This window comes from Anolis carolinensis, chromosome 1 (assembly GCF_035594765.1).
Source record: "Anolis carolinensis isolate JA03-04 chromosome 1, rAnoCar3.1.pri, whole genome shotgun sequence".
In the NCBI taxonomy this organism is placed as follows: domain Eukaryota; kingdom Metazoa; phylum Chordata; class Lepidosauria; order Squamata; family Dactyloidae; genus Anolis; species Anolis carolinensis.
In genome coordinates this window covers 267,509,689-267,535,708 of record NC_085841.1, presented here as the reverse complement: position 1 = coordinate 267,535,708, position 26,020 = coordinate 267,509,689, and the positions used below count along the sequence as shown (strand labels likewise).

Genomic DNA, 26,020 nt, shown 5'->3' with positions numbered 1-26,020 from the left:
CAGGAGAACCAGCAGGGTCACACTCCCCCTGTCCAGCTCCCTGCGGAGGTCATCCACCAAGGCGACCAAAGCCGTCTCGGTGCTGTGCCCAGGCCTGAAGCCAGACTGCGAGCGGTCCAGAAAATCAGTGTCATCGAGGAACTCCTGGAGCTGCGTGGCAACCACCCGCTCTAGAACCTTGCCCAAAAATGGAAGGTTGGAGATTGGTCTGTAATTGTCACAAACCAATGGGTCTAGCGAGGTCTTTTTTAGTAACGGTTTTACCACCGCTTGCTTAAAACAGGATGGAAATGACCCCTGACCCAAGGAGGCATTTATTATGGCCACAAACCACTCCAACAGCCCATCTTTGGCCAGTTTAACCAACCAAGAGGGACAAGGATCCAGAGCACAAGTGGTCGCCCTCACAGACCCAAGAATCCCCTCCACGTCATCAGGAAGAACAAGCCGGAAAGAATCCCATAAGATGGAACCGACAGGTGCCTCGGTTACCTCCGCTGAAACCACAGTCAAGCTGGAGTCCAACTCATGACGTATCTGAGCAACTTTGCCTGCGAAATGGTGTGCGAAATCGCTACACCGAGTTGCCAAGTCATCGGGAAGCTCCTGGGCCTCAGGAGGCCGCAGGAGCTCTCCAACAACTCGGAACAACTCCGATGGCCTATTGGCTGCAGACGCTATGCGGGCAGTCGTGAAAGCTTTCCTGGCTGCTCGCAGAGCCACGGAGTAAGCCTTAATAGCGGCTTTAGCCCGTGCTTGGTCGGACACATCCTGAGATTTTCTCCAGATGCACTCTAGTCCCCTCCTCGTACGCTTCATCACGGCCAGCTCCTCAGTGAACCAAGGGGTTGACGTGACTCTACGCAGCGAGAGGGGGCGTTCGGGAGCGATCGTGTCAAGTGCCCTAGTCAGCTCACTATTATAGCGATCAGCCAGGACATCGACAGGATCGCCAGTCTCCAGAACAGGAAGATCCCCAAGAGACCTCAGGAGTCCATCTGGATCCATCAGCCTCCTGGGGCGGACCATCTTAATGGGTCCACCACCCCTGCGGAGGTTAGAAGACACGGCGAAACTTAAACAGATCAGATGATGGTCAGACCATGACAATGGAAGGATGTTTTGTTCTTCCACTCTGACTGTGCCACCGTCCACAATGAAGACAAGGTCCAACGTGTGTCCCGCCTGATGTGTGGGCCTAGATATAACTTGAGTCAGCCCCATGGTCGTCATGGCAACCATGAAATCCTGAGCTGCACCTGTTAATGTGGTCTCGGCATGGATGTTAAAGTCTCCCAAAACTATGAGTTGTTGGGAGACCAAGGCCGCATAAGAGACCACTTCTGCTAGCTCAGACAGGGAGACTGCTGGGTCGCGGGGTGGACGGTACACCAACAGAATCCCCAAGCTGTCTCGGGCTCCCACCTTCAGCAGGACACATTCAAACCTCATAGACTGTAGAACGGTGCATCTGATCAGGGCGATAGACTGCCGGAAGATCACCGCAACTCCACCTCCCCGCCCCTCCACCCTGGCCTGCTGATGGACCCCGAAACCCGGTGGACACAGCTGGGTGAGATTCACCCCACCCGGTTCATCCAACCAAGTCTCGGTAATACATGCCAGATCCGCCCCCTCATCCAGGATCAAATCCTGGATGATAGCTGTCTTACCATTGACGGATCTGGCATTCAGAAGCAGGACCTTAAGGTTGAGGGGTCTGTCCTGGAGACTACCACACCTATTCCTCTCCAGGGTCGCAATAACTCTGTTGCGCTTCTCCCTGGGTTGTTGGTGACCATTCTTCCTTCTCCCCCACACCACCTCAATGGCCCCCCCCCCCCCGTGAGAACCCTCTTCCTCCTGAGGGATTGGCTTGTTGAGATTGCCATTTGAAGGGGATAGTCAGCTATCCTGGGATGAAAGGCCTCCAAGTGTATTTGATTGTTTAAAAGAGAGGCTTATCTCCGCTGGTATGAGAGAGGAGGAGTCATCTAATATGATAACATCATCTAATGAGGGAGGGGGACTAGGCACAGCTAATGACTGATGACAGGGCTGGGGGGTAGAACAGACATGGCTTGAAATTAGAGACTCTTGTATTTCACGAGACAGCCCAATGTCTAGGGGGCGGATCACTGGGTCTACTAATACCCTCTTAAGAATGATACCCCATTGTTGGAGTTTAGGCCCGTACAAAAACAGTTCTTCCAGTAACATTCTATCCTCCAGTCCAATGAGAAGACATAAGGAGCGGTTCCAAGATTGAGAGTCTCTGCGAAGCCAGTCAATGGTCTTGATCTTCACTTCCGACCGGCTCAAAGAAAGAATTTGAGAGAGAGATATCTGGACAGCTCGCTTTGATGACCATCTGCCTCTATTTAGCAAAGAGTCTGAGACTTCCACTGCCACCTTGTTGGTTCGCAACAGATTGCAGGAAGTATCTTGAGATTGTCCAAACAGTTCTGGGGACAGTGTGTTGTTTGTCCTTTGGGAGACTCTATTAATTTCCTTCCAGGCCACCCTCCCCTGACCCTCTTTCCCAGATACTAGCCCATCCCCATCCTTGGCCACTTCCAAATCTGATCTATTAACTACTTTCTGCTCCTCTAGCTTTATTTTTCCATGGTCTTCCAGAGCGTTTAGTTCCTCATTGATGTTAGTGGAACTGGTTGGTACAGTTGTTATAATGTCTATAGGAGAAGGGTTTGTCGCAATCAGGGAAATTCCCTTGAAAAGATGATCAATTTTCTTGTTCAGTGTTTCCAGTTGATACAAAACAGTGCTGAACGATTTTCCCAACAAATCACATAGGTGAAGTAGTTCATTTTTCTTCGGAAATTCCTGCCAACTCATTCCTAATACTTCCTCAAAAACCTTCCTATAGTAACCACTCTAATCTTTCAAAATTAACACACCGTTCCTACTGACTCTTTCCACTCAGCTGTATATCAACCAACATGCGCACACCATCATTCACATTCTAATACCAACAATATACCAGACAATTAACTTCCTGGAACTCACGAATCCTATGTGATCACTTCCTATGTTTAAGTACCAAATACACAAATCCACTTCCTATCAACAATCAAATCTGTCTTCCTGCATCAAGATAAAATTTTCTCACTCCTATCTAAATACACACACATACACACTCAGAAAGGGGAGGGGAAAAGAAAGAGAGGAGAAAAAAAAAAGAGAAAATAAAATAAAATAAAATGGAATAAAATAGATGGCGGCTTCAGCACTGAGGATCCTGACAACGCCGCTTCATACAATCCACCCTGTTCAGTAGAGCCGATGAAGAGGGCCCAGTTGTCTCTCTTTGAGAACTGAAGGAGAGGGTGGGGAGAACCGCCCGGTCCGGCGCGGCCCCCAAAGCTCAACTCTCACCACGAAGAAAGCTGGGAAGGAGGCCGGGAGGCAGCACAACAAGGCAGCGGCAGAAGCAGAAGGAACACAGGCCGGCGGGAGCAACTCAGAGGGCCATCCAAACGACGCAAACCACCGCAGGCCCAAATGTCTTCTCTCCACCCAAGCCGCTGGTAAGGCTCAAGGAAGCTGCCCGGATTGGCGCAGCTTCCAGGGGCTTGCGGTAACTTTAAAGGCCCAGGGAGGAGGTTGGAGGCAGGGGGGGAGGAGGCCGCCCGGTCCGGCGCGGCCTAGATCTTGTTGTGGGGGCCTACCAGGGGTTGCAGGAGGGCCGGTAGGGAGTCGGGAGAGGCCGCCCGGTTCGGCGCGGCCTCCACCGTCGTGGGAAAGCTGAGGACGGAGCTAAGGGTGGTCGCCCGGTTCGGCGCGGCCACCCAAAGACAGAGGTGGGGGTCGAGGGCCGCCCGGTTCGGCGCGGCCTCCGCCGTCGAGGAGAAGTTGAGCCAGGACCCAAGAACAGGTCTCGTAGATCGTCGGAGATGTCCGCTGGCGGCCGCCCGGATTCGGCGCGGCCTCAGTTTCCCCAACAAGAGCTGGAAGCAGTCACCAGAAGCCTTCGGAGGCTCTCAGCTCTTGGAGGCTCCCTCGGGCCGAGCGGATAAAATGGCGCCCAGGCTTCTTCTCCACTTCTCCCTCCCGATCCTCTGAAGCTCCCGTCGGCAGCACCTACGGCCCTCATGTACCATCCAGGACCCCAAGAGTAAGTCAGCAATCTCACCCCTCAGGCGATGGGAGCGACGGGGGGTCCACAATAGTATATATAATAGTTTTAAATTCCTCGCCAGCGGAGCTGATCATGGGGGCTGTTACTATGCCGCCATCTTAAAAAAAAAACAACAAAAAAAACTATTAAGTAAAATAAACATATGCTTAGGACATGAAGGTGCTATCCCCAGTCAATCAGCTTGGCAGGCTCAAAAGACAGGCAATAATGGATGGAGATATCTTGTATCAAAAGGAAAAATATTTATTCAAAAGGCCAAAAAAAAAAAAAAAACACCCAGGAAATCACACGTGTGAGATGCCTACTATTATAGGAGGAACAAATTGTGTCTTTTAGAACAATGGTTTTATAGTTAACCTTATCTCTAGCAGCTAGCGTCATCTCATGAACTTTCTAGCAAATGAGAAATGTTCACCTCTTTTCTTTTTGACTTTTATGGTCAAAGGGCATGGATCTAGCTCAACTGGCACAGTTTGCTGTTACCTAAATATGGAAATATGGGCATTTCAGGCAGAAAGCAGCTACTCATCATGCAGTCAACCACTATGTGAGTCAATGAGAGTGAGGAGGGCAAAAGCCTGAGAATTCTTTGCATGATTCAGCACATTCTGCACCAAAAGTTCGATTTCTGTCTCACCACAGAAATGTTCCACTGCCAAATTTACCATGGCTTGTATGATGCAAAATGGCAAAGGATATAGCTGAACCAGTTTTCACATAAGAGCTCTGACAATAAAAGTCTTTGCAATCACAAAAAGTAGGAGAAAACTTTTAAAATATAAATAAAGAGGAAGTATAGAAAAATATTCATTTTTTTCCACCTTACTGAACGTTTTGTTTCATTTCAAAAATTAGAATATCATTTTAGCATTTATTATTGTTTATATTTTGAATTAGATATATATGGGGACACCAACATCTTTTAGATGCTTAGGGCTTCTAAACTTCTTAATCCTTCTATGCTTTCCCCACTTTCGCAAGGTGATTGCTTTGCTATATATATCTCTTTACCAAAAAATTTAAATGTTGAAGTTGCTCAGTTACATAACAAAAATCTAAAATAAAGAAAATGAGCTGCAAAGCACATTGGGTAGGGAATAGAGTAGGAAGTGAACCAGCTGTGCTAAAGAAAAGAGGTGCAATATGGACTCCTGCTGAAAATGGGGAACACTAGGGAAGCGTCAAGAGGTAATGTGTCATGGAGATGGACTTCCATCCAGGACACCTAATGCCTTTAAAGTCCCTCTTTCCCAATAAGTCTGCCTGGTTACCATATATCTACTCTTGGACATATGCCACCCAACTATTCCCAGATCATCATGCATGACAGATTTCTCTAACCTGACACATTCCCTGTGTTTTGCACTACAATTCTTACCATACTCACTGGAATCATGGGAGATGTTGCAAAAGCATCTAAAGGGCAGAAACATGGAAACAAGCAGCAGTGTCTCAAAAGGTCAGAAACAAATACTGTAGAAATTCCCAGAGGCACTTCTTTGTTTCAGTCCTTCACATATTCCAGAAAATATTTTCCATGGCTGAGCCCTGGCTCAAATTCATGAAGCTCTCCTCCTATACAATCACAACAGCCATTTTTGTGGTCGGGCTGCTCTGGACATTTCAAAGCATTCCTCCAAGACAGAACACAAGCTAAGCAGAGGCCTTATATTTCTACCATATGAAAACGTAAACTATTTCAATTTAGGGTTGTTGTATGTTTTCCAGGCTGTATGGCCATGTTCCAGAAGTATTCTCTCCTCACGTTTCACTTACATCTATGACAGGCATCCTCAGAGGTTGTGAGGTATGACAACCTCTGAGAATGCCTGCCATAGATGTGAGCGAAACGTCAGGAGAGAATACTTCTGGAACATGGCCATACGGCCTGGAAAACATACAACAACCCTGTGATCCCGGCCATGAAAGCCTTCAACAACATATTTCAACTTAAGTTCTAGTGCTGCTTCACTCAAGTTTATCTTAATGTTTTAGGCAGCTCAGATTAAAAAACAAAACAAATACAATCAGTTCAAACAAGTTGTTAATGGGCAAAACATACAGCAGGATTTTAATGAATTCTGACTTTGCTATGTATACTGTTTTTGCTTTGTATGCTTACTGAGTTATTTTTTAAAATGTAAGTTTTTGGCCCAAAAGCTGATGTTGGTTGCATGTAACATTTTTCTTGCTGCACAGGGACATGAAAAAGGCAAATAAAAATATCACAGAGCTTAGGAAGTGGGGAGTCATTTAAATTGTGTTTGTGTGTCCAATCTCCAAAGGTAAGTTGCCACTACACACAATCCATTACTATTATTATTACAAAGGCTGAATGGCCATCTGTTGGGGGTGTTTTGATCGTGCTTTTCCTGTATGGCAGAAGGTGGTTGGATTGAATGGCTCCTGGGATCTTCCACTGAAATACTGTTAGGTTTATGATGGTCAAAAAGTTTGCCCATGCTTGCTATATATAATATAATATAATATAATATAATATAATATAATATAATATAATATAATATAATATAATATAATATAATATAATATAATATAATATAATATAATATAATATAACTAGCTGTGCCCTGCCACACATTTCTGTGGCTTATGGGAATCATTTGTTGGCCAGGTGGAATAGCAGTGAATAGCCTTGCAGCCTCAAAGCCTGGCCGTTTTCTTATATGTGAATCCTTGTTTGGTGACCTGGAATACAATAGAATAGGCTTGCTGCTTGGAAGGCTGGGTACTTGTGTTCTAGGGGAATGGTTTTTTGGCCAATTTGAATTGCACTGAATAGTCCCACTGCTTCAAAGCCTTGTCTTTACTCTTGTAGCTTGTTCTTGGTCTTGCAGCTCTTCTGATGTCTGTGGTGGAGTATCCATTGGTCTATAGAGCCCAGTCTAGGTGGTTCAGTTCACCTTAGAGGAGGTGGGGTTCACAGATTCTTTGTGCACAGTCTGCCAGGGCTTTAATTGTGCTTCTTTTTTTTCTTGGGTGATGGTTGGAGTTTTTTTTTTATAAAGGTATCTATCAGTGTGTGTAGGTTTTCTGTAAACCGTGTGGCCCAATTGTTGATTGGGTTTGTGGATGACTAGGACATCTAGAAATGGCAGTTTTTCTTCATTTTCAGAACTATTTTAAGCTTGGGAGGCTGAACTTTGGGGGATCAGTTGTAATCCAAACAGGTAATTTTTCAAGTTCTAGAGAAAGTTAATTGGAAATTATTGGTCAGCAGAACAAGAAGGACAGTGACATTTTGAAACCTCTTTTGGTTTTCTGACTCATCAGAGCATAGACTGAAATGGCTATTATTTTCACTTCTTGGGAGAACATATCTTTCTTAGTTACACTCATGTTCGTATGCTGTGATGGTACCAAACTGTGCAACCCCACCTTTTCTCAAGAACATGGCTGGTAGAGACTAGGAGCGAGGCAGAGAGGTACCAGCCATTTTCTGGGACCTCCTGGAGGTCCTCTGGAAGTCCCTGAGGATGATGCCATTGCTGTGCCTCCAACTCTAGAAAAATAGTGTGACGCTTCTTTGTTGCTCTGTCTGCTCACCACCCGCTATCAAAATTGCTGGGGGCACAGAGGCAAGGTTGCCACAGATAGAAGATTTTGGCATGTGTGTGCACGATTTTGATAACCCAATAGCTGCTACAAAATTCAAACTGCAATGACAAGAAAAGTGAGTTATGATGGTGTAGGTTGGCCGTACACCAGCTGTAGTCTTATAAAACTGACTAATGCTTTCTAATCACTCCCTATTTTCTGTTTCAGAAAATCTATTGGACAATAATAGGGGGTGGGGTGGAAAACATGGCCAGAGGCTACAAAAAACAACAAATATTCCATCTAAGCCCAATAAGATTACCTGAAAGTTTGGCACAGGACTCAAGAAGGATATTGTTTGTCCTTTTTGTCCCTCTGGCAAAGCATTGCCAGCTGTGCTGATGTCTTCGTACTATGGGAAGATTTACTGCCTAGCACACATTATGCTAATACCTCAGCAACCATAACAACACTGTCTGCATATCTAAAGGGGAGAAAGCAGAACACTTTAGTCTCATTTAGATGGAACTTGCCCCATGCAAAGAATGGTTACCTTGACGTGGTGCTGGGGCTTGAGTGCCTCGATGATGCCACCCAAGATGGGAAGGTCATGGCAGCGAGGTCAGACTAAATACGATCCCTGGGGAAGGTAATGGCAACTCACCCCAGTATTCTTGCCATGAATACTAAATAGATCAGTACAACCAGAGATATGTCGGTATACCATCAGAAGACAGGACTCCCAGGTTGGAAGATGGTCAAAATGTTACTGGGGAGGAACAGAGGACTAGTCCAACTAGCCCCAGATGTGATGACGCAGTTAGATCAAAGCTGAAAGGAAGGCTGATGGCCAACAGTGCTGGAGGTGAATGACAAATCCAATGTTCTAAAGATCAACACACTATAGGAACCTGGAATGTAAGATCTATGAACCAGGGCAAACTAGACGTGGTTATTGGTGAGATGTCAAGATTAAAGATAGACATTCTAGGAGTCAGTGAACTAAAATGAGCTGGAATGGGCCACTTCACAACAGATGACCACCAGATCTACTACTGTGGACAAGAGGAACACTGAAGAAATGGAGTAGCCTTCATAATTAATAACAAAGTTGCTAAAGCAGTGCTTGGATACAACCCAAAAAATGATAGAATGATCTCAATTTGAGTTCAAGGCAAGCCGTTCAACATCACAGTGATCCAAATATATGCCCCAACCACAGCTGCTGAAGAAGCAGAATTAGATCAGTTCTATGAGGATCTGCAGCACCTACTGGATAATACACCAAAAAGAGACATTATTCTCATTACAGGAGATTGGAATGCTAAAGTGGGCAGTCAAATGACAACCGGGATCACAGCCAAGCATGGTTTGGGACAACAAAATAAAGCAGGATGTAGGCTGCTAGAATTTTGCCAGGAAAACTCACTGGACACTCTCTTCCAACAACCTAAAAGATGGCTTTATACATGGACTTCACCAGATGAACAGTGAACAGCAATCTGGAAAGGGGAGCTGGAATTCAGTAGTAGTAGTAGTAGTAGTAGTAGTAGTAGTAATAGTAACAATAGCAGTAGTAATAAAATTATTATTACAGTAGAGTTTCACTTATCCAACATTCGCTTATCCAACGTTCTGGATTATCCAACATAGTCTGCCATTTAGTAGTCAATGTTTTTGTAGTCAATCTTTTCAATACATTGTGATGTTTTGGTGCTAAATTTGTAAATACAGTAATTACAACATAACATTACTGCATATTGAACTACTTTTTCTGTACAGTTTGTTGTATAACATGATGTTTTGGTGCTTAATTTGTAAAATCATAACCTATTTTGATGTTAAATAGGCTTTTTCTTAATCTCTCCTTATTATCCAACATATTCACTTATCCAACGTTCTGCCGGCCCGTTTACGTTGGATAAGTGAGACTCTACTGTATTATGTTTATTTATACCATTCTTTCTCTCTCCACAAAGGAGACTCAAAGTGGCTATGAACTTAATAAGATTAGATCAGTGTTTCTCAAACCTTGCTCCTCCAGATGTTTTAGACTTTAGCTCTCAGAATTCCTATCAGCTGGTCCAAAACACTTGGAGGAGAAGTTTGATAAATGCTGGATTAGAGGACTGGGCCGAAACAAATATTAAAAAAAATCATCAGTGATTAGTGTAAGGTTCTGTGTTTAGTTGGAAAAAATCAGATGTACAAATATAGAATGGGAATTCTCTGCTCGACAGCAGTAAATGTAAAAAGGATCTCATGAGTCTGTGCACACCACAAGTGAAACATTAGTCAACAGTGTGATGCAATAATTAAAAACCAAATGCAATTCTATGTGTGTCAATGGAAATATAGATGAGGGGTGAGAATCATGCAGTCCTCCAAATGTCATAGAACTGAAACTCCCATAACTCTAGCCCAGGTGAGGATGCTGGGATTTAAAGCTCAACATCTGGAAGGCTGTATGATTCCTACCTCTGGTCCAGATTATGAGAAATCGTCTATTCTGCTCTTAGCCAGAGTTCACTTGCAATACTGTGTCCAGTTTTGAACATGGCAATGTATTGGCAAGCTGAAATTTCCAGAGGAGAACAAACAAGATGTTCTTGAAATTAAATTCCACGAGGAATGGTTGAGGGAGCTATGTATGTTTAGCCTGAAAAACAGAAGACAGAGAGGTGAAGTGGTCAGTACAAATTCAGTTGACCTAATGTCAGCTCTGCTTCTACTTGGCCATCTTGGTGAGTTAGGCTTCTGATGACAATGTGCAACCATGATGTCATTGATAGAATTTACTTTCAAGTATGTTTAGGATTAATCATGACTAACTTTAGAAGAGTTATAGTTTGGCTTTTAATACAACAAATTAATCCGCTTTTCCCACAGCTATGATGTGTGTATGTTTTTAAATTATACAAATGTTTATTCCCATTTCAGATTTTATTGATTTAAACCCAATTAGATATACACACAATCCAGAGAGACTCTAAAACAAGGTGGAAGTGAATTTGGTCTTCTTGATATTTTGGACATCAACCCTAGAAATACCCAGCTAGTATGGTCAATAGTAAAGAACTGTGTAAATTGTCATCCAAAACATCTGGAAGGCTAGTGCTTCCCCTTAAGTTCACAGTTGGCAGAAGTGGCTACAAGGTTGCTGAAACCAATTATAAAATGTTGTCTCTTTTTCTTTCTCTCGCTCCCTCCCATCCTCCTTGCATGTGCGTGCACACACAAACAGAGAACCTTTAGATAGAAAAGATTCTGATTCCTGAGCTGAATAATTTCCATTTCCTTGAGTGTTCTTTTCCTTGGGGCATGTGGTTTGTTTTGACTTGCTATTTTGAGGGCTCTAAATTATGGCTTCAGCTGGCAAACACATTTGTGGGTGGGCATCTTCTTGGCTTCTGGTTTATATCCTACCTCCATGTTTCCACTCAGTGTTGCATGTTTATGAAATCCTGGGGAATGAACACTTCGGTCAATCAGCTCTTTGTCTATAGTTGTTTCAAGGCTGTGTCATGTTGGTTCAACCATATTTGGAATTGGAATTTTGAAAAGAAAATAAGGAAACTGAAGAAAAAAAATTCAGGGATATCCATTGTCCACTCATAGCTGCAGAAAAACAATCCAATTTATTTTCATGTCCAACAACCATTGCCTTTCCTTTTCCAGAGAAGGTTAAACCAATCTTCTATTGCTTTGCCAGGATATATTTACCCTTTCGATCCAAACTGTTCTTAAAGTGGATAGAATACCAGAGGAATGAAGTTAAGATCATCCCATACACCTGAGGCAGATAGATAAAAGGTAATGAGAAACGTCATTGGGACATTAATTAATTGCTGTGAATATTTATACTTGTTTTTCAGATGTTCAAACTTAAAAAAATATATTCACAATGGCTAGTGAAAACTTTTTAGCTAAAGACTGGATTTCCTTGGGTAATCAAGGTATAGGATGTAAGTCAGTGGTGAATGTGACCAAAGCAACATTTGCATTCTATTTACATACTGTATAGCTATCTATATATCCTATTGATACAAATCCATACATCTTCTCTCTGTCAACACATCCATATACATCCCATTCACATACTGCTAATTTAATCCTCCTTCTCCTCTTTACTCCCTTTCCATCAATCTCCAATAAAAAATATCAAAACTTCATAGAAATTACTTTGATCAAAAGATGTAAAAAATAGCTTTTGTAATTTTCAAAAGTCAGGAAATGATCCTCTTGCTGTCATGTCTTACCTGAGGGCCTGACTTGCTACTCTGCTTCAAGATAGAGCCAGTCCTCACAGCTGCAGTATAACATAACTTTTTGTTTGCGTGTTCTTTGTCAACATTCTTTGCCATGTTGATAACTTTGATTTTATTCCACTATATGTGTCCCAGTTTTTGTAAGTGAAATCTTAGACAGTATGTAAATGGAGGTTATTTAACATGACGTTTCTTTTCAACAGATGGCTATGTTCTCCCTGTCCCTGTGACCCCTCAAAAGGATTACATTTCCTGAAAAAATGGTGCAACTGTATCAGAACTATGTTGCCACCATAATGTTAATGTGCATTTATGTTGCAACCCGTTCAGAACAAACAGGAAGATACTAGCAGATATATATTTACCATTAAGAAAACCGTTATAGTCATCAGTATGGAGACAAATTCCATGTGTTTTTTCAGGAAGTGCTGGATCTCCTGTAGGCAATCCTGTAATATGAGACGAATAGCTTTAAGGTCAAGAGCTGGAATTTTATGCACATATTTGGGAGTAAATCTTACTGTAACATGAGGAAACGGTGATAAGAGATTATTGGGTTCTATGTTTCTTTTCCTATTTCAAAGCCATATCAGCTTCTTACATTTTTGGAAGGAGCATGCCACTGAATGCAACTTGGGATGAAGTGGTGTCTGGTGAGGTAATGAATCTATTCTAGGTTTTGGTCCAACCTTTACTGAAGCTATGCATGTTGCTGAACATTATTCCTAAAATAGACTCAGTGTCCTGGAGAGTTCCTTTAGATTAAAACCCAGGCTGGATTTCCCACTGTCATAGAAACAAGACACTGGCAATCTGCCAGTGGCCTTCCCATAGGCTCGCTATTTTAGGAGAATCATAGAACCATAGAGTGTGCCATGGATAGCTTGGAAAGTGAGGATGAGGTTATGCTGGTGGAAAGCTCAGCAGTGCCCAGCAGCTCCCTCAGCCAAGCTTTGAAGCAACACCCATGGAAGGAGCTACTACTTCTCATCCTGCAGAACAAGTGCAAGTGAGTTCCTCTGAGCATGCTGAGAAAGAGGTAACTATTCCAGCTTTCATGGAACTGCAAAGAGAGAAGTCTTAGCTGAGCAGGTCCTTGAGATTAGCTGAGAAGAGAGCCAGCAGCAGGTAATACGTGTGACCTTAGGATTTAAGGAGTTGAGAGGTGGCACCTTGTTCCTGGCTGAAAAGTCAGTTCTAGAAGCTACAAACTTGGACTCTTGTTATCTTGTGTTTCCTGAATCTTGGATTTACCTTGGACCTCAGTTTACGGATTCTGATTCAACCTTGGACTCTGGACACTCTGGTAAATAGCTTATGACCCTGAAATGAACATTTGACTTCCCTACTGTGTTATCCTTATCCTGCTAATGTTTACACCTCTGCTGGACTGTCTGCTTCATCTCAGACTGTTGATTAACACTGTACTGATATTTGGATGTTGAGGCTTCTGACAGAGTGGGAAGGGGTCCATTGCTGGACCAATCTCAGTCAAGATACTCCTTCAAAACAACCAAAGTTCACCCCTATTCCAATTTATTTGTTGGTCTGGATTACATTTGAGCGATTGGATCAATCAGATTTACTTTTATATTGTTTGAATTAGGGTACTCTATTTAATACTAACAAATGGTTTTGAAATGGAAGCTTTATCCTATTTCTGTGTATCTAAAAATTGAGTTCACTTCTCTCCAATAGAACTACTCCCTCCAAACTGTTTAGGATTAGGTAGCTGTAACCATAACCTGGTGGCAAACTAGTAGTATCAACATCAGCTAACGGAAATATTCTGATCCATGATAAAGTGGGTGTATGTGTGTGTGTGTGTGTGTGTGTGTGTGTGTGTGTGTGTGTGTATATATATATATATATATATATATATATATATATATAGAGAGAGAGAGAGAGAGAGAGAGAGAGAGAGAGAGATGCTATTGATTGAAGCAAATTCAACGAATTGAAGAATGCTGTTTGCTGCAAAACCACCTTTCCCCATTACTGAAGGTTGTCAGTTTTGATGTCAGATATTCTTGCCCATTCATTGATTTGTATAAAGGAATGGACAATTTATGGGTTTTCCTAGATGTTCTTGGAGTCTAGCTTATATTAGACCTAGGGTGCATCTATACTGTAGAACAACTGCAGTTTGACATTATCTGCCATGCTTCAATACTATGAAACCCTGGGAGTTGTATTGGTGAGACATTGGCACTTTTTGGCAGAGGTGGCTAAAGATAACAACAGCCATGATCCCAGAGTATTGAGTCATGGCAGTTAAAGTGGTGTCAAACTGCATTAATACTGCAGTGTAGATAATAATAATAAAACTTTATTCATACCCCACCACCATCTCCCTGCAGGGACAAGATGAATCCCTAGTAATCAAAGTCAGTGGTGATGGATGATGAGAACTGTAGTCTATCATGATTTAGAAGGCCATAAGTTGCCCATTCCTAGTATAAAGGCTAGCTAGGTGACAGTCCAACAGAAAAAAAAATCTGTTGATATCAGCACAGACATTTGAAAAGCAGAATTTTGCAAGCCATTTGTGTGCCATTCAAAATTTAAACCTTTAAACATCCAGCTTTTTCTAGTAATCAAAACTCCCTTGCAGTTTCATGCCATTTGATTCAAGGTTCTTAGTCCCATTCTTTGGTGGTAATGCAGAGAGTGCAACTTAGAAAGGTATATGGCTCTTCTCATCAAATAGCATTTCTAACATTATGTATTGGCCAGATACTACATTGTATCTGAACACTGAGACAGCAGGCATTCTCTTACACAGGCATACAATGGACATCATAGTTAAATAATACACAAATCCTGTACATAGCCATATCTGCAGATATATAGTCTGTTACCTACAAAAATTCAAGGATATGTACCCTCCAGGTAAATGGTTGGCAGCTGTTAAAATATTTTTTGTAAAGACATTTAGTAGTTAAAGATTGAAAAAATAATTTGGAACTAGATCATTTTTTTGTTTTAATGACAACAGTTATTAATGACCTCCACATCCAAGTATATATGGAAGTTCTCGATTTGTTGGTTAAATTTAGGTGAAAGTCAAGCATTGCTATCAGCAATACAGGACATATATTCATTCTGAGCTGGCATTTCTTGACCCATTCCCCCATTATCAGTGATTAATACCATTCTAAAATGAGCAGTGTGGCTCTTGCAAATTACTGGGCATCCATTTTAAAGACAAACGTAACTGAGAAAGGCATTATGAAACAGCCAAATCAAGAACTATACAAGTGGTCCTAAATGTGTGCGCATGTATTTTCTCAAAGGGTGGCCATTTGGTAAAGCCTGTTTTAAAAATGTTTGTTGTGATAGGGAGAACAGAGGTGGTTACTTTTGGCAGGAGTTGTGCATAACATCTCATTTTGGTCTTTGGCGGTGTTCTTGTGTGCCACGTTGCTCATGTTAAAGAGGGAGGAGGATGGGAATGATCATTTCACAGCACCAAAAACATCATCTTTGACCTTCAGCTAATACAATGCAATTGTCTGCACTGTGCACAAGCATTCCCTGACAAGGAAGCAGGTGGAATACAAAAATTGAGCAAAGGGTTTTCAGACCAATCAGGCAAAGGATGCAAGAAAAGCCCAAGGCAAGGATGCTCCTATCAATAATCTTCCCAAGAGTCAGAGCAAATTGCAAGTATCCTTCGTCTGAAATATACTGCAGTAGTCTGGGAACAATTTTCTCCAATGTTTTATTATCCCATAAGCCTGCTGCAATATTAAAACTATGCCTTCCTGCCTCTGCTCTGGAAAGATCTCGATGCCACCCACAACAACAGAGCCAGCTTTTGAGACTATCTCTGCCACTTGTTCATGGCAAGTGAGAGCTACTTGTCAAAAACCCTAACAATAGGCAATTGCCTTCATGCTGTGTGGCTCTTAAATTTTACAGTGACACCATAAAAGGAAGCCATTGGAAAATAGTTTCCGGGCAGCTGTTCTAATCCTATGACCAGCTTCACTTCCCATCTAAGGTAGAAAGAATATTTAGTGAGAGTAGATCAATGAGATTTCAGTGCATTTTCTCAAGACGTGTGTAGAAATACATGTGATTTTTCAGTACATGAAATAGTATAATTTGCACTGTTTTTGTTTATGTGTGTGTACTAAAACCACATGTATGCAAAGAAAGGTTTCCCAGAATGTTTTGCAAGCTGTTTACAATGAGAAAATCCTGCACAGAAATCTTTTTTATGTCCCTCAGTAAGGAAGAAAAATATATCCTTGAATGTGAGGGTGATAAAAGCCAGGATTTACATCACTTCTCCTAGCACAGCATATTATCACCTGTTTTGCTGATTCCATCATTTCTGACTGGCACACCTCATTTCCAATATTATTTTTTTCTCCAAATGGTGATCTTTTCCCACAACAGAGAAACTGAAAGAAAAAAACAATAAACAAAATGTCAAAAGTCAGACGCCAACTGAGAGCAAAATATAGTTTATTTAAGTAACAACTCAAAAATAGCTCAGTAAATTGTCAGAGGCTTAAAACACTTAATCTTCAGTGTTATTAAGCAGTTAAAACAGAAAAAATGCCAAAAACATGAACTGGCATATAATCCGGATTAATCAGAGATATAATCTGGATTTAACATAAAGTACTTGAACTCAGCCCAAAAACACAAAACGGGCTTAAAATGGCAAAACAAACAAAGGTAAATCACCGCAAAGCCCCAAAACCTTCCCAAAAACCCAGGAGTACAGCAGCAATTCCAAGCTGAGGCAAAAAACCAAACTGGGTTAAAAAGCTCTTCACCGAAAGCGGCACAAACAAACAAAACTGGAAAACGCTGAGGAGTTAGCGGCAAGCCGCTGCAGAGAAGGAAGCCAAGCCAGGAGCCAAAGGAGTGTAGCATTGTAGCGAAGTCAAGCCAGTCCGAAGTCAGGTTAAGGGATCAGCGTCAGGATCGGGAACGAAGCCAGCAGTCAGCAACGGTAGACAGCCACGGAGATGAGAACGATGTCAAGCCGAGTTTGTGAGCGAAGAGATAAGCCAAGATTCATGAACACTTTCCTGCTCCCCTTCCTCTTCTAAAGAGGAATCCCTAACAGTGGGAGAGTGGGATATCTTAAACTCTTCTGGTCTCAAGTATTTCAGATAAGGGATATTCGACTTGTTTGCAGAGTGTAGTGGATAATCACTATTTATATAAGATGCTGCCAGATTAGTTTTTGTTGTTGTACTGTCATCTCACCTTATTTGTGGAATTATGTGAGCCTAGATAATGCTTTTCACTTACCATTCTTCCTCCACTGCTTTGTCTTTTTTACACCATACAAAATCAATAAAGACAGGGGAAATGAAATAACTGCATAAGCTCTTTTGATTAATAGTGTTAGAAAACATTCACTTGGGAGCTGTTATCATTCCTCCTCAGTTTTAAAAACTGATTGTTTCAGCTCGAAGGGCAACACTAGATTGTCCAAATTTGGTTCTGCCTTGAGGAGGGCTTTCCTCCATTTCATCTTTCCTGGCATCTCAGGGAGTTTTGGAATGGCTGCTTAGAGTATCACAATGCTGACTGGGTGTTGAAAATGCACTCTTTGCGTGACCAGCTTGTCTTCCTCCTAGAGTGGCATTTGGCCACACTAAGATCAGCAGTGGCCAAAACAAAACAAAGCTGAAAGGGAGAAGGGAAGCCTTGGCTAGATGCCCAATTCTATTTTGTGCACAAGAAACAGATCCTTTGTATTGTAGCCCCCCAGACTGGTTAATGAAGTCTGCCTCATTTGCCTTGGCAGAAAAAGAAAGCAAAGTCCGTCTTCTGTTTTCTTATAAAATAGAACACTGACCCTATATATGGGCAACTTTCCAGATATATAGGATTAAAATGAACCATTCTCAATGAAAGCTATTCAACGGTTACCTTCAACATTTGGTGACATATCCTGATATTTCTGTAATAACTGCTTCTGATGCCATAATTTGGTGGCAACTGGGCTCTGTCTCTTTCATACAGAAAGAGGGAGTCAATGCTTTTTCCTCCCTATGGAATCCTCCAAGACTGGGCCTATTGCTTTCAACATTTCATAGATGAAAACAGTAACACATATGGACTAGTAGTATCAGAGTATGGTCAGGATGGTGGACATTGTAATTAAGGAAGAACACACAAATGAGGAAACATTGCAGCATTTTGCTTTTCTCCAGACCTATTCAGACTTGAACGATTCCTTCCTTCCTTATCACTGAGTTAATTGCATAAGAACTATTTTACATTTTGAACTCAGTTTACAGCAACTGAAGTAAGCCGAAGACAAAGGGAGCAGGTGGGACAGGACATTTTCAAAGTAGCTGGAAAAGCAGGATGGCAGAGGATTAAGAAGGAATGTCCCTGCCAAATAGGAACAATTGTGGGGCATGAGGCCCAGATCCTCTCCCTTCTTTCTAAGAATAAAGACTTAAGGAAAAATGTTTTGTAGTTTCAGCTACAGTTTTATTACTGATGGGGATGGCGTCCGTGCTCTTAGTATCAGAAGGCAATGGCAAGTTTTGGTCCAAACTTTAAATAAGTTATCCAAAGTGCCTAACCTCTTTTGGCTGTAGGGTGTCAATGTACTCACTAGCTCCCTTAAAGTTCAGACTACAGCCTAGAGTGGTTCACTGCAGCCAATTGCTATCATCAGCATGCTGCCGTGATACTGGTAAAGTGGAGGTAAGGATCCTAAAGACAGAGGGGGTTTGGGTATTCAGTTTAGTGGAGCTGCAAGTAGGCTATTTTTGTAGTTTTTTTTAAAAAAAATTGAGAGTTCTCTAACTGATTTCCACCAGGCTTAGAGGATATGCATATTTTTATTATGTTTTCACTATCTGTAAAAATAATGGTCTTCCTATCATAAGACCATTCTCATCATTAAAATGTAAAACTTGTAGGTATAGCTGAGAAAATATATTTAAAACGAAGAGCAAATAGCAACTGGTATTAAACACAAAATATGACTTTGATGTCTCTGAGCTGAGAAGTATAAGATTAGTGCAGAGAGAAAGGGAGGGGTTCATAAATGAAATGTACTCATCTTGCTTTTTTTCTATGGTTCTAATATTACCAAAATACACTCATACATTGCAAGAACCTGTTATTTCCTTTTGTCAACTATTTCTAGAGGGAGCAGTGTATTCCTCTTTCCAACAGACAGTCCCACTACATAGCTCTGTCTCACAAATGCCTATGATGCTGCTATTTCTTTCAGGCCTCATAAGTTACTGCGGTGGGTTGTGAAGTTCCCCTTGCACTTGGAATGTTACACCTCTCTCCTTAGGGCAGCCTTCCCAAACCTTCTCTGCAAGTATCTCTCACCCTTCTCTCTTCCAAGCCAGATTTTTTTTTTAGCTGGGCAGCAGTCCATAGGAATTAGGGATTTAACAACTTCAGTGAGCAAACCAATTCCATTCATACATTCATCTATGCCATGTGACATTCCATCTCATGGTGGCCAGAATGTCAGAGAAAAATTCTGGCATCCAATTCCAACCAAGGTATCACGTATATGGGAGATGTCAGAATTAATTTCATCTCTATGTTTAAGTATGGAATGACTGCTGATGATCACAGGTAACATTGTGTCGGTAACAGCAGAGCAGATGACCAAAGTAAAAATCTTATCAGTTCCAATTGAACTTTTATTGCTCATTGTAATGTGGGCATTGTGCTATATTGGCAACCATAAGAAATTGGGGTCATGCCATAGGATTGCAAAAAGCCACATCCGCCATGTTTGTCATTTCCATTTTTATAGCCACAAATGGCCAATCACACCTTGTAAAACCCGTAGGAGTTGTGAGTAGCCATTTTGCCGCATTTGCAGCATTTCCTTTCCTTATACAATGCTCTTTTTTTTTCTTCAAAATTTGTTCTAACTGAGCCTTGGAAAGCAGCCTATGGACAAAACTTTTCCCATCCCAATCTAGCTATTTGCTAATCTCTTTTCCCATGTGAAGATCTAAACAGTATGAACTCCAGTTAGTTGAAGTAGCACTTTCTCATTAAAGGTATAAAAGGTAAAATATAGTAAAAATTAAAGCATTTAATAAGACAGACCTGCTGGCACCAACACTGTTATTGTTTTGGAGCCAATAAAGGTATTGTCATTCTTCCAAACTTTAAAATTTCTTATAATGTATTTGGTCAATGTGATGTTGTGGCGCTCTATATTTATTTGTACATTATATCTCATTTCTATACCCTACTCCCAAAATTACACTGAAGTTTGGTTTAGGCATCTTTTTTGTGCCTAAATTTCATAGTGAATTGGTATTATCAGGAATTAAACATATCTCAACTGTCCTACAGAAAACAATGTGCCTTAAACCCTCTTAAATTCAAGTAGACCATGCTCAAAACATTATTTAGACTTTAGAAATGGAAAAAGAATACTGTTGAAGCAAAGCATCAGTTTGTTTCCCAATGAGATCGGAAATTGTAGAAATTACTTTAGTTGAAACTGCCTTTTAAAAACATGTGAATGGCTCACCGTTTTGTGGATAACACGTAGCTCCTCTCTTCTGGTGCTGGAAGTGTTTCTTCTTACATCTTCATAAACGAAATCATATACATCCATCATGGCATCTTCAACCTATAAGAATGTCATGCCTATTAAGAGGGGTACATATGCCAGTCTCACAAGAGGTGGTGGCTGTGTGTAATTACTCACAGTTACAGGGAAAAGTGCAGAAGAAGAAAGTATCTGATGCAAAATCCAGATTTCTGAGGATCGGAGTATTTAGTTCCAAACAACAGCAACAGAAAATGTCAAAACTTTATAGTTTCCAGGCAAATTTTCAAATTTAATTTTTGCTGAATTTTCTGTTCCTCTGACTACAATAAAACCATGTATCTGAAAGGGATACATTTCTGAACTTACAGTGGAACCAGAAACCATGGATAAAAGCAAACCCTATTAAAATGAGCTGCTTCCACAGGATGTTACCATAGAGTCACCTAGGACCTAGAAAAATTCTAGAGATGAAGGGTTTTTTTTAGTGTGTAAAAATGTATTTCAGTCCATGGCACCATCAGCTTCAAAAAGCAATCAAATTTGTCCAAGAAAGTCAGGATGAAAATTCAAGCACACATTTGTGTTCATTTAAACATATAGTACTTTCTTCTTTTTTGGAGCCCAGCCCTTTGGAACTGGAAGAGCTGCACCTTCAACTCCTCCTGAATTTAAACAGCATTGGTTTAAAAACAAAATATTCAGGAGTAAATTCAGTTGTGCTACAAAATAGGAATCCAGAGAAAGGCATTTACGCATCTGTTAAAGTTTGAAATGCTGCCGCAATCCCTCTGAGAAGAATAAGAGGATTCTCATCAGAACAATATTTCCAAGAAGCAAGAACCCAGGGAAGCGTCAATAACTAATTCCAGTTACAATAACTTGATTGCCAGATAGATTATTAAGATTGTGTAATGAAACGCTTCTCTCCGCTCAGCTCAGGGACAGCCATCACTTACAATGCCTAGAGATGGCACATTCTCAGGTATGGCACCAAAACTTTGTAATGCTTTGCCAGAAGCAATAAGAGCAGCCCCCTCCCTCTTGGCCTTTAGGAAAAACTTGAAAACCTTCCTGTGTTGAATAGCTTTTAAATAATGGTGACAGAAGCCTAGGACCTGCACTTTGTAATCACATTTTACCTCCCTGGTTTTTTTAGACTGTTTAATTAATGTTGATAATTTTACGTCTGATATGGACCGATTTGGGATTATTGTAATGGGTTACTTTATATTGTTGTTATGGTTCTCTCACTAGATCTCAAACTCTGCCATAGTAGTTTGCTGATTTGGGGTTACATTTTCATCAAATGGGATTGAGGTAATGGATCTACCACTCAGTGGTTCTGTTAATACATTTTACTCATGGTCTGGTGGCTGTCTTTGTGACATTTTACTGACTGTGCATTTTATTGACTGCAACATGTAATTTTGTGGAAGACAGAAAGCAATAATTACAGGGAGTGATAGAATGGTGATAAAACGAAAGAAGAGTAGAAGTGAACAATATCTCATGAAATTACCTTGGGGCAGATGTAATCAATCACAAGGGCAGAACTATAGTTCAATAGCTGAGTGCATGCTGTGCATAAAATGATCTGGAACTTGACATCTTTGAAGTACCACAGTAGATGATACTGAGACTCCTGCTTGAGATCTCACTGAGCTGCAACCAGTTGGAGGAAACTCCCATCATCTGAAGGATATGTTCCCAGCCAAACCATGACTAACTGCAGATGCTATGAAGCGCCACTGAATTAGCTCACTTTTGGTACAAGCATACCACAGAATTATGTTGGAGGACATAAAGATTCCTTGAGAGGTATTCTGTCTAGGAATATGCTATACCCTCTGATGAAATTCTCTGGTATGCTGGGTAGCCTGGGAGAAATTATACCATAGGCCAGTGGTTCTCAACCTGTGGGTCCCCAGATGTTTTGGCCTACAAATCCCAAACATCCCAGCCAGTTTACCAGTTTTCTGGGAATTGAAGGCCAAAAATCTGGAGACCCACAGGCTGAGAACCACTGCCATAGACTCACTTAGAAAATTGGTAGAGATACCATTTCCCCCTGAGTGCCGGTAGTTGAACCTGTGGATATAGGTTCCACAGTTACGCTAGTCGTACTGTACTGGGCTAGACAGACATGTAAGTTGTATAGATTAATATGCTGCTGATTGGTAAACCATGTCAAGTAGCAAAGAGAAGATTACTATATACCTAATATTAAAAATTCAGACGAGTGGCAAAATATTCACCATTTGTAAGGATGTGATAAGCTACCAGTTTACTTAAGTGACACGTGTCCCAAATTGCAAGGGGCAACCTCTATTAAACCTCCATAGTCCTATATTTTAGTTGCCTTTAAAATATCCTGGTTTTTCTCTTCTTCTGCCCCTTTCCCTTCAGTTTACTTCAATTGCTGCAACCAAGGACCCTTCCAGACAGGGCCCAAAATGCCCATCAGACTTTTACCTTTTACAGCCCCTCAGGTAAAAGTGAATTAATTTGAGACAAAGCAGGAAACCCTGCTTTATCCCATATTAATTGGATACTCCATTAGATCCGGGCCTTCCTGAAAGACCCGGTTCTAACGGGGTTTGAGCCTTGTAGGGACAGACTTCTGAGACTGCTTCCGCACTCCCAGGAATTTGTCCCCACAGCCCAATTTGCCCAGAGAAGCAAAGAGGCCACCCACCCTCTTGCCACCCCGCACCCCCAAAGCCTTAAAAATAAAGAAAAACTTACTGTGTCACCATGAGGCTGCTCTGGCAACCCTCCTGGCACATATTAATGACGAACCAGGAGGCAAGGTTTTTGAGATTGCATGGGGCCACCCACCCTGGAAAGTTTGGGTTTTGGGGGAGCTATGAGACCTATACTCGCTTTGGGGCAGGTTTAAGCCCTGTGTGGAAGCACGCTGAGTGGCTGAAAAATCAATTAATCAGGACTAAGCAGAGAGGTGGGGAGGAATCTTGCTGTTCCCAGTAAACAGAGGTAAAACAAACTGCTGCAGTTTATTTTAGCATTTTAATCACAAATGAAAGTTGCTTGTCTTTGTTGGGTAATTTCAAAAAGTCAGACTAATAAAGAAGTAGGAGAGAATAGAGAGATAGACAAAGATAACAATTGGAGAAGGGCTTTCCCCATCAGCTAACTTATCTTTGATGAGGACCATAGACATCTGCAGGACGTAGCTGAGTTCCAACAGTCTGCGGGTGCACTAGCTTTCAACTATGAAATGTTGGAGGATATACATTACGGGACTGTGTCAAACAGTCTTCTGTATCCACCCCCATAAAATAATGAACAAGACTCTTAATATTTACTGAGAAAATTACAGAACTGCACCTTCTGGGAAATTTGAGCCATTATCAAGCAACTAGGAACACACAATTGATCTTGGCTTTATCAGGCAGTATGTGGATTTCTATTTTAAAAACATACTTTCTTCCTTCCCCTTTTCATTCACATTAATCTGAGTGGACCTGAAGGCAAACCATAGCTCTTCACAATGCAAGATCAATAACAGAGAGAACTGAACTGAGGGAAAGAATAAGAGTGTATCATCTGAGGCCCACTAAAGTCTTATGAAACTTCTGCTATTTCCAACAAGCTCTTTGCACCAACTTCAGCTATTCAAATAGCCAAGTCACCTGTCCCCAAGATTTCCTATCCAGACATTACCATTTTAATTAAGGACTAGAGTAACTGGACAAATAGAAAAAGATTAGCATCTCTTTTCTCTTGAGAAAAACAGTTGAGGAAAGGGGGATTTTGAGCAGAGAAGATTGGGATATGTAGGCATTTCATTATGTGCCCCAAACTGTCCCTTCTGGAATATCAAGGAAGATTGCCTTTGCAGACATACATTTTAAATAACACAGGACAACAGGAAACTCAGGGAAGGGGTGAAAAGTAGAAGCTGTGGCAGAAAAAAACCTAGAAGCTACCAATATTTGAAGAGTCTGAGATCAGGTTTTGGATCGCTGCTTGGCTGTAGAAGCCCAAAAGGTGACCTTGGGTAGGTCATACTTTCTCAGACTAACCTGCTAAATCATGATACATTTATCTCAGGGTTGCCATTAAAAGCAACATGAAGTCATACAACAGTTCTGGGCAACTCCACTCAAGAAGAATATATATAAAAAAATGATACATGTGCAGAAAAGGACAACCATGATGATCGAAGGTTAGGGAACTAAGCTTTGTGAGACACAGCTTAGGGAGCTGGGTGCATTCTATCTTGGAGAACAGAAGACACAGTGGTAACATGATAAGGTAAAGGTTTTCCCCTGACATCAAGTCCAGTCGTGTCTGACTCTGAGGGTTGGTGCTCATCTCAATTTTTAAGCCAAAGAGCCGGCGTTGTCTGTAGGCATCTCCAAAGTCATGTGGCTGGCATGACTGCATGGAGCGCCGTTACCTTCCTGCTGGAGTGGTACATATTTTTCTACTCACATTTGCATGTTTTTGAACTGCTAGGTTGGCAGAAGCTAAGGCTAACAGTGAGAGCTCACCCCGCTCCCCAGATTCGAACCGCTGACCTTTCGATCAGGAAGTTCAGCAGCTCAGCGGTTTAATCTGCTGCGCCACTGGAGGCTCTGATAACATGATAACTCTCTTTAAATAACTGAAGAGTAGAAGATAGAGCAAGTGTGTATATTCAGCCATGACAGATACTAGAATACAAGCCAATGGATTCAAATTACAAGAAAAGAGATTCTACCTAAATATTATGAATCAGTTACTGTAAGAGTTGTTCAACAATGGAATGGATTACTTTGCAGAGTGGTGGATTCTCTATCTTTGGATGTCTTCAAGGAGATGTTGGATGAGTATTTTCAGGAGGCATGGCAGGGGGTTGGAGTACATTAACCCTTATGGCCCCTTCCAATTCTAAAAATCTATTACTCTAAGAGTAACAGTAGCAACAGATTACTGTAACAATATCAAGAAACCATGCCTCTGCAGGACCCAGGTATGCATTAGACAGAGCAGCAAGGCAAGTTTCTGTTGACCCAAATCACTCTTTTCTGATGTCATTTTCATACACAGTATCACATTAAGAACTTTCCAAATGAATCTAGTGGGGAAAACAAGTGGGAACAGGCAGATGATTTCACTGTTCAAAGCCACTTTAGCTTTTGCATCAGTATAACACCACAGTAATAATGGTAGTGCCAACCAGAATTGCCCCAGTATGGCTCCTGCTTCCCACCTGTCCGTATGAGTCAACAGTTGATGCATACATGCCCACTGACTGTTCTGTTGGTCCTAGCATGTGGTGTACCTATAATCATCCCAGGGTGGAATTGATTGTAACTGGCAACATAATAAGCAACACAGTAGGTGTTATTAGGAAGACAGAGAAATTGGCCATCTGGTAATAAAAGGTCAGATGGAGAATGAGGCAAGGAACAAAAGCCAGACACAATAAAAATGCTGCAACCAGAAACCAGATTGTAGTACTATATCTACTGCTCCAGCACTGTCAGGAAATTGTTA

General features: G+C 41.5%; 1 protein-coding gene across 2 annotated transcripts in view; it reads right to left on the bottom strand.

The window, feature by feature from the left end:
- Window positions 1-4,109: 4,109 nt before the first annotated feature.
- tspan32 (tetraspanin 32) overlaps window positions 4,110-26,020 on the bottom strand; it is a 58,886-nt gene continuing 36,975 nt past the window's right edge. Inside the window, exons 5-8 of one of the 2 annotated variants that reach the window (XM_062967645.1) lie at window positions 20,492-20,593; window positions 16,302-16,394; window positions 12,348-12,431; window positions 4,110-4,256 (exon numbers count right to left, since the gene is read on the bottom strand). In XM_062967645.1, the coding sequence (XP_062823715.1) occupies window positions 4,245-4,256; window positions 12,348-12,431; window positions 16,302-16,394; window positions 20,492-20,593 (291 nt within the window). In that variant the 3' untranslated portion in view covers window positions 4,110-4,244. Of the gene's footprint in view, window positions 4,257-10,638; window positions 11,508-12,347; window positions 12,432-16,301; window positions 16,395-20,491; window positions 20,594-26,020 lie in introns of those variants that run through there. The other variant, XM_003214822.4, reaches the window with a different exon arrangement.